At 39.8% G+C, this 11,834-nt stretch overlaps 1 protein-coding gene across 1 annotated transcript in view; it reads right to left on the reverse strand.

Annotated features, from left to right (window-relative positions):
• The window catches only part of ATP6V0A1 (ATPase H+ transporting V0 subunit a1), a 35,357-nt gene extending 26,358 nt beyond the window's left edge, over positions 1-8,999 (reverse strand). The window contains exons 1-5 of the mRNA XM_053452732.1: positions 8,899-8,999; positions 2,306-2,454; positions 1,455-1,533; positions 1,243-1,340; positions 366-494 (exon numbers count right to left, since the gene is read on the reverse strand). Coding sequence (XP_053308707.1) covers positions 366-494; positions 1,243-1,340; positions 1,455-1,533; positions 2,306-2,422 — 423 coding nt within the window. The 5' untranslated portion in view covers positions 2,423-2,454; positions 8,899-8,999. The remainder of the gene's footprint in view (positions 1-365; positions 495-1,242; positions 1,341-1,454; positions 1,534-2,305; positions 2,455-8,898) is intronic.
• Positions 9,000-11,834: the final 2,835 nt, after the last annotated feature.

Genomic DNA, 11,834 nt, shown 5'->3' on the forward strand with positions numbered 1-11,834 from the left:
AAGAAAGGAGTTGTTGTCAATCCCACAAATACATTGGGAGAACATCATTAGACAGTGAAACCAAGACATATTTATGTTACAACGAAATACAAATGTAAACGTAAGTTTAAGGTTGTTAGTAACAGTATTCTTTGTGACTGTATATTTGGATTTTTTTCTGCTTTAAGGCAATTTGGTAAAAAGCATCACACGCTGTGACAGTCGCTACATAATTAGTAATTATTGTGTAGTATTTTGACACTAGGGTTTGCAATGCAGTCTGGTCCAATAATACAATTATTTTAATAAAGCAGCGGATTAACAACCCTTATGGTACTCAGAGTGAGTCTCGGGATTGTGAAATCAAGAAGCATAGAAACTCTGACCTCATCAAAAAATTGTTGGGTTTTGCGCAGAATGTATTTTAGTTCAGTCAGCTCAAGAAAGTTTCTCTTCAGAGCCTCCTGATTGGTGTTAATCTCTTTCAGTTCATTTTCAATCTTCTCAAAATTTGCCTGTTAAGAAAAGATATGCATAGTTAAAGAGCCAGAGATGACCAAGCGATCAGTTACTGATTCAGTGATGTAACACAATGCTGCGGGTGCCCCTACAAGCTGTGCTGAGAACCTGTCTCTTCATCGACTTTTCCTGGTTTCCAAGTACTGTGCTGCACTGTGAAATCAGTACACTTGTGTGGTTTTCAGAGGTATATTCTTGCCTGACAGTTTGCCCCATTTGTCATCAGGCTCCACGTCCCGGTTGGGGAAATCAGAGGTATCTCTCATAACCAGCCCAATTACCACATGGAGGTCTGTGCCTTGTCAGCACAGTCTTCATGGAAATGATGCCCTGTGAGCTGTCCTAGGCCAGGCCAGCCTAAATACAACACTGGTGTTTATATTATGGAGTAAATATTCTGGACGTAAATAAACCAGTGATATCATGGTACTCATGAGGAAAGAAATAATTAAAATGATCTACACGAAAAAGCCTTGGGGGGCCCAAAGCAACAAGTCTGAAAATTAAACAACTCTACACCATGTGTGGCGGGAATGGAGAAAACTAAAGCATTCGCTATAACACAGGAAACCAATTCATCTTGGTAAAAACTATATATTTCCAATGCAATCAACACATGTTATAGCCCTATGAGTGTAGTTTTGAAGCGAGCTCTATATATCTGTCTTTATCATGCAGATATGATATATGTCTACAACTTGTAGTTGTAATTCACTATAATGTAAAAATGACCTCCAATCTTACCTCAAGGTCAATCATGTCCCTAGGGAAGGGAACTTCTGGGTTTTCCCCCGTGTCAAGGATTGGGATATTAGCTTTTTTAATCTCCTTTTCCACAAAACCTGTAGCAAAGTAAAATATGTTATACTATGCGCATGGAAGAGGCCCCATAAAGGCCCCAAAATACCAACATATTCTAACAGCGTGTGGATACTAGAAGTGTCAAGAACACATACGCAGTTTCCGGTCCATCTCTTCGCACCGTCGCACCTCATTGACAAATTTTCTTTGGAAAACGTTGATATCTGGATTTAACTGGAAAAAAGTAATTACATATATTATGTAAAGTAGTAACAAATGTAATAATTGAGATGGAAGGGTAGCTGTGTAGCTGTGATGTACTCCTGAATAATGCATAAACATTTTAGAAGCCTCAGTTACTTGTATTTTTTCTTCATGTTTTCTTTGTCTTATGGACACAAACTTCCTCTTATACCTTCTTCTTGGATGAGTTACAAATTTCATCTATCTGGCCTGCAGAAATTCTGCTTTTTTGATATGTAGATGCGTATATGTATTTTTGTTACTTCTTCAAAATACTAATTCTACAGGGATTTATCCAGCCACGTTGTATCAGATTACTTCATTTACACAAGGCATATTATCAAACAACCCCTACAATTCAGGCACCAGATCATGAGATAACAAATACTGGATTCTTGCTCATTTTGCTTTTGCCAAGAAGATGTCTATGGCTTTCACGCAACTCAGAACTCCGTAAAATCTCAATTTGGGAAATGTGTAAATTCAATACATACTGAAATCCACGGAGAGACAACTTGTAACTCGCTAGTCTGAGTAAAATATTTTTCCTGGGATATTGCCCCTTTAAGCAGCTGCCATTAACTACTCAGCTAATATTTGTTCTGTGGATCTTTCACTCACTGCATTTTTCTCTTGTACTAATGTTTGGTAGGTATAAAAAAAGAACTACATTATGAACGTTAATGGTCCGTCTGTCAATACCAAAACCAAGCTTCACATAATGCAGGTGTGTACATTGGCCTTCTGTGATCCATACACTTACATCTCGAAACTGCACTTTTCCCAGCTCCCCCAGCTCACTGACACAGCAGTATGCAGCTTCCGACTGGAGGAAAAGCTGCGCCAGGGTCATCTCCTCACTTCGGAATAGTTCCCCCATTTTTGTTGTTGTTGTTTGTGCTGACGCTTAACCTAAAAATGAAAAAGACAACAAGTGAGTCCTGGAAACTTCTCTAGAGCATCAGTTAACTACAGAGGGAGAAGTAAACAGTGAAGAGGCACAGATTCCTGTGCAACTAATGCTGATGCCCTTTCTCATACATCCCTGCCTGAACTCCCTATTCTCTGATTTTCCATTCCAGAGTTTTCTTCTTGTGTGCATGGCATGCATAATCATGAAAAGATTACAAAAGCGACAAATCCGTAGGAAGATACGCAAGGATAACTTCAAACTATGACTATCATTACCAGAGCTAAATGGCATTGGCTGCAAAGCAAATTGAAAGTGTATCAAAACAGCAGCCGCATTAAGGATAGATAAGGACAACAGATGGATAGAAAAGAAAAAAAAAAAGAGGGTCCCTCACCCGTCTCTCACATCCTCCCCTGGCCTACAGTTTAAAGAGACTCCAGCCATCATACGCACTTTAATGCATACTGAATTATTTGCCGTTGAGGCTGCTTTTAAAAGGTGTATGCAGCAGAAGAGCTTACGGCTGCAAACATTGTTCCATCATCATCATGGTCCACTTTCAAGATTAGGGTTTCTACCAGCTGTTGCCTACTGTGTAGCCTGTCCTTAAGCACTGCTAAAACTGTATGTTTTCTGTTCAAGTCTCAGGGAGGATGCATTTCTCCAGCTGTGCTCATGTGAAGAAAAGCCAAGGCTCCTTTGGTTTTAGATTTCTTGAACTGTTTTATATTGATTTTTATAAGTGTACAACCCAGGGACGGCCTTAGGGGTGTGCGACCTGTGCGGCCATAAAGGGCGCCATGGCAGCAGGGGCGCCTCCCCGGGACTGAAACATCGTCTTTTTTTTTATTTAACTTTATTTAACACGGAGGAGACACAGGGGCGCTGAGCAGTCACTCATGAAGCTTTCAGCAACCCCTCGGGGCCCCTCACTCTGCTCCGGGAGGCATCTAGCTCGGTCGCGGTGCCGGCGTTTCATACGGGCGTCATATTGTGTGTGCAACGCAGCAGAGCGAGTAGACTGACGCCTCGCGCCCCCACCGCAGGACTTTGGCAACAAGGTAAGTAAGGATTAATGAGAAGTAGGGAGAGGGGTAGATAGTGAGAAGGGGCAGGGGGGGCAGTGAGAAGGGGCACATATTGAGAAGGGGCAGATAAGAAGGGGAGGGGTAGATAGTGAGAAAGGGGCAAGAAGGGGTAGATAGTGTAATATGTGTGTAATCTGGGTGCTGGTCAGGTTCTATGTGGGCAATGTGGACACCAGGGCTGGCTTTGGGGTGTGCAACTTGTTATCTATACCTTTAATGCTGAGTTCATGCGTGAATTCCAATTGATTTATACCTGCAAAGCTGGGTGTGTGTTATTCTGTTGATCTGTATCTGGTACGCTCTGTTTCCATACATTATTATTGTATACCTACAAATAGAAGGTTTGTATGTCTGATTCTCTTTATTTGATCTGTACCTTCAATGCTGAGTTACATGTGATTTTCAATTGATCTATACCTGCAAAGCTTGATTTTTGTGTTGATTCTGTTGATCTATACCTGATATTCTATGTTTCCATACATCATTTATGCATACCTGCAAATATAGGGTTTGTATGTGATCTATATATGCAAGTGCTGTTTATATGTGTTTGATCTATAGTTCACAGGGAAGGAAAGAAAAGAGATGTATGACTTAGTGAATGAGGGACGAAGGGACTGGGAATGATTTCAGGGGAGAGGACCTCTCAAAGTCATGGTCAGGGTGAGAAGGAGGGAAGACTGCACTGACTATCACAGTCTTTCCCTAATCTGCAGTCAGTGGGGCATTTTTTTGTTGTGGTAGCGGATGGAGTGATTGCATGCTAGGGAGCCCAAGTAAATGCTTTCTGGGGTCCAATTTTTTCATTATTTAAAAGATTGTTACAGCATATTAGCTGTTTTTTTCCCTTGTATTTAATGTATATTATTGTTTCCATTTATATATTACTGTACTTGTTTACACTTGCACATAAACTATCTTTAATGAAAGATTTTTTTTCCCCCTTTCTTTTTTTGGGGGATGGGGGGTGCCAGAGGAGTAGTCCACACAGGGCGCCAGAACACCTAAGGCCGGCTCTGGTACAGCCTGCTGGCTTCCAAAAAAATATCAAGCTGGCTGCCAGGACTCCTGGATACTAACTTCTAGACACATTTGTCAAGCCCTGTCTTAGAGGCTCTTGAAGACTTACAGATTACTGTTGCTTTTCTGGTTAATGAGTCAGTATAACTGGACAGACCAGAATTAATTAGATTTCAAAGCATAGTTCATAAAAAGTAGAAAAGAGCAAGATGGAGTCTGCCTCCTCCCCTCGTGCATTTTGGTCCTCCTGCCCATCCAGATACTTGCAAGGACTTCTAGTAGCCAGCAGGCAGGTATGGCTCAGCTTGCATGTGGTTTGATGAGCTGAGCCCAGGGCCACTCATACTGCTACAGTCTACTGTTGGGTTTAAGCACAATGTAAAATAAAATGCTGAAGATCTTTGAGGATCCTGAACATACATTTCTTCACAGCACTTGATCTCACAAAAGTCAAACCATGTAGTTTTTGTCTCTTCAGGTATCAGCGATATATGGCACACAGCAACAGTAGGTACCCTGCGCATGCTCCCGTAAATCCAGGTTCAGATTGAGCTCTCCCTCTACATTACATTTATATAGCGGATTACATTTATACAGCAGATTCCATAACTCTTTACAATCAGTAGGGTAAATGTAAAATCACACACAAAAACAAACCAGCACAAAAGAAGAAGAGGGCCCTGCTCTTGTGAGTTTACAATCTAGCCAGTGGTTGAGGGGGAAGCGAAACAGTAGGAGAGGACTACTTGGATAGGCACGAGTTGGTTGAGTCAGGATGATCTGTAAAGAGGTAGGTTTTCTGAGAGCTTTTGACATTTGCATATGAGGGAGAAAATCTGTCAGAACAGGGTGGGGAATTACAGCACGAGTGAAATGCGGGAGTGGGAAGAGGTAATGATGGTAAGGAGAGATGCAGGCCTTGTGGGAGGTATGTCCCTGACCATGCTATTGGAGAGCTGGCCTGCAGAAGAGCATGTCAGATCATAAAATGAGGAGCCACCAAATGGCTCTGCATAGTAGTTTTTTTTTTGCTTGAATCAATTATTACTTAATATGTGAGGGGATTGAACGCTATTAATGAAAGTTAAACATAACCTAATAATTTTTAAAAATTGAGGGGACTATGCTTAAAAAAGCAACTTATTTGCAAATAAGAAAGGTAAACACACTCACTGCAAGATTAAATGTTTTCCCACAAACATTAGATTTAATAACACAAAGGTATAAGAGATTAACAGCGGTAGTGATCATTTGAATGTAACATTTACAAGAATACTTTTTGTCTGGAATTCCCACAGGCTCTGCTACTGATCATTAATAAGCAGAGGCGTTATAACGATTCCAAGTCTCCAGACTTATCACATGCTGAACAGCTGATCCGCCCAGCAAACAGAAAAGTACTATCTACTTGATCATTCGTTTGGTAAATTTGAAGCTGTGTTTTTTTAACCTGAATAATCACGCAGATGCATTCCATTTAATCATCTAACATTCATTTATCTCATCGTGATAAAGGAGATATGTATTTATGCATGACATTTTACATGTTATACGGCATTTTAAACATATTAGCTAAATTGGAGTGCGGTTACGTTAATGGAATTAAGGGGGCATTCTTAAACACTTGTCCACATCCACCAAGCAAGCCAGAAGACCAGCTTTTCTCACAGAAATCTTATAGTGCTATCACCGCAGCAAGGGATTCGGGGTACGTATATGTAAATGAAGAAGCTGTCAGACATTTTCATCGTACTAGCTGCCTGTTGACTTTAAAACATAAACGAACATTATGGTTGTTTCCATAAAGTGAGGACCCTATTGCTTCACATGGACACAGGTGGCTCCAGCTCTCTTCTGCAAAGAGAAATGAGAAGCCACAATAATATCTCAAGGGTACAAGTGCGCAAACATTACTTTTAATATAAATAAAGTTTGCTTAATCGTTCTGTTAAAGAGTGGTACGTTAGGAAAAGTGAAGAAAAACAAAAACTTCTAAGAAAAAAAATAATGGTCAAAAAGAACAAGATAAATGTAAAAATACATTTTTTTTTTTACAAATATCAAGTACTGTGACACTACCAAAATATAAAAATAGAAATGTCATTTAGAAATACCACGTGTAAATGCGCAAACCATACATCTAAGTATTTTAGGTCAATTCATCCGGTTTACCCATATATAGAACAAATCAATGACACATAGTACTTACTGCATCACAAAATGTATATGTCTATGACAAAATAATCCAGAAGGCAAAGCAAAAAAAGTCTCGCCTTCTCACTGGCAGGAAAACGCTCCCAATAAACCCAACGGGGGTGGAAAGAGTGCATGAACGCAGGGGTCTTAGTAGACCCCTGGAAATCCTGCCTAAGCCAGAGCTGCTGAGCAGAAGATTTGTTCAGCCAAATGTAACAGCAAATGGGCTAGAAGACAAGGGATTGTCATACATATATAAAGAGGATCCTGATGAATCACTCAAAGTTAGTTTTAAGGTAAAGCATAAAGTGTGGCTGTCATGTACCTTTAAACCACCTTACTCTGTAAAAACATGAAGCGTTTCGGCGCTGTCCATCCAGCAGTCAGCTACGGTTTCGCTCCACTGCTCAGCAGCGGACCCAGTCAATGCTACGTACATTCACATGGAGCCGTTTGCGCAATCCAGTCAAGGGTTTATCAGCAATATGAAAAGCGGCAGAGTTGCTCTTTTGCCCAGGGTACTAGGCACTTGGCTCTGCAATACGAGTAGATTATTGGAAAACACAGCATCATTAATGAACTGGTTTTTTTATGTAATAGTTTTGGATTAGCAATTAATTTCTAAAAGAGAGCGCATTTGCGGTTAACAAAGAGCAGTGGAAGAGGACAGACCAAGAGTGCAGATCCACCCTTTGGACAGTATGATCTCGCATGAATCAGCACTAAGATGGCCGGCTTTAGTGTTGATAGATGGGAAATCAGACTTTATGTAATATTATCAGCCTTTAAGCTGCCATCCTTTATTAATTTAAACATGCTTCCTATAAATGAAAACAGCAAAAAAGGGACACTTGTTTTAAGAGGAGCGGTTAAAAACGGGGCTAAAGGCAGGTATTTCATGTAAGCTGTTTAATTCATAAGCACATTTCCGCTGATTAAATAGACATTACTGTGACTCCCTGGCTGTATAATACCCACAACACAGCATTCTGCGCTCCTAGAAAAAGGAGCATCAGCAGGGGAGAGAAATATAGCTGGACATTGGAACCACTGGAGGACGGTACTAATGGCGCTACATGCACTGTCAAGCCTTAAGAGCAAACACGACAGAATAAGAGGTTGCACTACTGTCTGTAATCAGAAAGCTTGCTGTGGAAATGATTCACAACCTAAAGAGCAGAACAATTTAAAACAGAACGCAAAGGCTGAGTAACATGAGCAAGCATAAAGCTGCCAAGCATTGCTATCATCATTACAGGTACATTCATTTCCCTATGCTGCCAGAACATCTAGCCTTTGCGTTAGGTATGTAGGGTTACGATTATGCTTCAATTAAATTTTTACCATCCCGTCTGTAAAACATCAATAAAACAACAACATTTCATGGTAATTTACTAATAAATCATAAAAAATTAAAATATTAATACAGAGCCCTCTTCTGTTTTCAGACCCTTATTTTGGGTTATAATATAACACCCACCAGCCGGTCATTTATTATCCATACAACCCTCGCCCAGATTGTGTAGATGTATGAACATCTAATTCTGGATTTTAATTTCTCAGGCAAAATGTAAGAAAAAAATAAATAAATAAATAAATATATATATATATATATATAAACACACACACATTAACATACACACCAAGGTATCAATCCGCAATGTATCAGTCTGTCTTAATCTGTCAGTTCTAGCGGAAGATCTACGTACATTGCTGGTGCTATATAAATAAAACATAATAAGAAGATATTGAATAGGCTGGGTTGTGTATGGGTTGCTAGACAAAGTCAGCCAACGACATCAAAGCACAACAATGGTGGAAAAGGCTTGCCGGTGTGTTATATTCAGCATTTACACAATACAGCAGAAAACGCACAGGTGTCATAATAGCCAACATAAAAACGTCTTAAATCCTCTAAGACCGTGAAACACTCCTGTGACTGCCCGGCGTGTCGCATTTCATACACCTCGCAATACTTCATGATCACAATATAATTGTACAGAGGAATGAAACGGCACAACCGGCGCACAATGAACCCGAGCTACAGATCCCAGGAACACCCAGTTCCTTGTCTACAAATAACAGACCCAGTTAAAACATTTACAATAATAATATTAATAACAATAATAATACCCTTACCTCAAAGATCACTACACAGCATCAGCACCCCCTTCCTTCTTTCCCGTCTGTAGCTTTGCACAGCACGTCGCTGACACGTTCTGACACCGCCCACCCGCCATTTTTACTGAGGGCAAACATATTCTTTCAAAGCTAAAAGGTTTTTTTTCTCAGCAGATTGATACATGCCGAAGTCTTTTCCAGTACGTCATGTCATAGCTATTGGTATTTGTGCCGACATTTAATCTGAGTATTCATAAATCTCTACTACAATGTATTCAGTGGCGCAGGATTATTATCCGCCCCCCCCTCTGTAATTTAAATGTGTTTATGTACTTTATTTCCAACGTTTGCATTGCCTCTCTTGTTTATATTTTCGTTGGTTACAGTATTTGCCCATACCTGTGAGCGACAGGAGCGTCACAGCAAGTCACGTGATTTTAGTTATCCCTATGGACTGGGGGAAGGGAATGCCGCATTGAAGGGAGGAGTCACGGGATCGGCGCTGTGGTGGTGACGTCACGATATGCTGGCGCTTGTTGAAGAGAGTTTATAGCAGCTGTATCATACTGTATAGATATATCTATATATAGAGAGAGATATCAATATATATATTCACCCAGCCTATTCATTTTATTATACAACTAGCTTCTTATCAAATTTTATATTAGAGGGACACTCCGGCCATCAAATGCACCTTAATGCCCTTACATAAACGTTTGTATTTCGTCAGCACAAATTAATGAAGTTATTCGTTATAATGATCTAGCAAATCTTCTTAAAGTGCAGTTAGACAAGCTATAGTAGATCTTTATGGTAAATAAAATATCGTTTTCCAGCGTTTGGAAAGAATTCCATATTCCTGAAAGCTACTTAGTCGACGTTGTAAAGTATTGTGGCAGGACACCCGTTCAAATGATGCCTGTTTTTTAGGGAATTTTGTATCAAATAGCCTTTCTGATTTGCGGTAGTCATGCAATTCTGATGGCCAGAATAATCAAGTGGTACCTAGATCAAAAACACCTTTTGTTCAAAAAACACTTTTTGTTGGGGAGGACCCAACAGCGACTTTACAGCATCCAAACCTAATTCATTAGGTGGGGCAAAAACTCAGCCAAACCTTTAGCAGCCATGCTCAATAAACACTCCCCTAGACACAATATTACACAACACTGGGCAATCCTATTGATGACAAGTTCTTATTACGCTATAATGTTCTCTTGATGTTCCCCAAACTGGCATCGTCTGCTTGCTGTGCATCATCCTCTTAACAATGACTTAGGAGCTGGGGGAGCAACTAGACAGTTAAGTGCATGAAGTGACTCAATTACCAAAGAGGAAGTTACATACTATAAAAATAATATCTGGCCTCAAAAGCCCAAGGTTCCACTGGCTTTACAGCCATCACTCCAACTATCCCTGTTTAATGTAGTACTTTGTGATAATATTCTGATACAATTAATAAGAGCTAAAATGCTTACTCCCCAAACCATAGAAGCCCCTGTAACTGGAACCAGGGGGTCTAGTGGGACGTCCCTGGCCATACCACCTTCCTCAGAGAGTGAAAGCTGCTCCAGATATCAGGGTAAAGGTGCTCCTCTAGGGAAAATAGGTCTCCCAAATAACCGAACCACCAGTCACAACACAACACACGAGTTAGGGTGCAATAGAACACTTTATCGGGACTGGGCATAGTTTGTATGGCCAATTTACCAGGAGAAGGGAAATTGACAAACATTGGAATCAGAGAGGGTTTACCTTAAGTAACTCATATCTAGCAAGGCATTATGCAAAAAACACAGGAACCAGACAAATCTCATAGATTCAACAATGGCGAATACACAACAGAGATAAAGGGATTTGGCAAGTAACACTTAAACATAGACTAGATGGTGAGTCATTCTTAATTATCATAGAAATGGAAACAAGAGGTGAACATACAAAATATTACAATGAAATAATTGTCAGGACAACTGCATTGATGTGACACTCAACACCAATTGAGTCACCATCCTTTGGGAAGCATGTTTGAAAATAATATTTTTTGACATTGGTCTTCAAGTCGACGTTAGTAAATTTAACTACACCGTAACTCAACAGCAGTCTACTTTATGTCCTGATGTAAATGATTCCATGACTTTATAAAAATACCCTCAAGTACTTTTTTCACCTCTCTGTGTCGACTTTGGCATCCTAGGTCTTAAGAATTTTGTTATCCAGTTTATCAGCACTCTGCCATATACCTTAAGGCTCCATCTGTTCCAAAAAGTCTCAGTCTTGCATACACTTTTCTTTAGAAACTCTTCAGCATGAAATATTTGGCATTGCATAAGCCAGGCAAGGGAACAAACACTTGGCTTCGTTATTACGCAATTTATACATCTCTGAATTATTTTAATCTAATGCAATGGGGAAATAAGAAAAGTGGAAATCACTATACAAGGGAACAAATTACGAGGAAGTAAAAAGAAAAAAAATGAAAATAAGAGAAACATTTGGGAATTGTTGCTTAGAACCTTAATGTCTGCATACGGTTCTAATTCAGTAACCAAGCACACCTGACCTTACCAACTAAATAATCAGCCAAAATGCTTACCACGGCCTCTCAGATACTCTAAAAAGGCTCTGCACATTACCAGCAATTGTAGAATTTTGGATAATGGTCAAGTCTATTGATTTATATGTATGCTAGCATTTTGTACTTTTATTTTAAATGTAAGATTAAAGGGCAACATATTTCTTATGCATGTATGCAATATACTGAGTGCCCATAAGGATTTCAGTTTATTTACAGTCATTATGCCGTGAAATAACACAGCATATTTGTTACCAAAATCTAGTTGTAATGCATACACTGTAATGCCACAGGTAGTTCAGGGTGTTCTGGAAAAACTCTTTAACACCTCTGCTTAAACCTTAGAGCTATGATGCAAAATTTGGCATCCCTGTTCTACATA

This window comes from Spea bombifrons, chromosome 13, assembly GCF_027358695.1.
Source record: "Spea bombifrons isolate aSpeBom1 chromosome 13, aSpeBom1.2.pri, whole genome shotgun sequence".
Lineage (NCBI taxonomy): Eukaryota > Metazoa > Chordata > Amphibia > Anura > Pelobatidae > Spea > Spea bombifrons.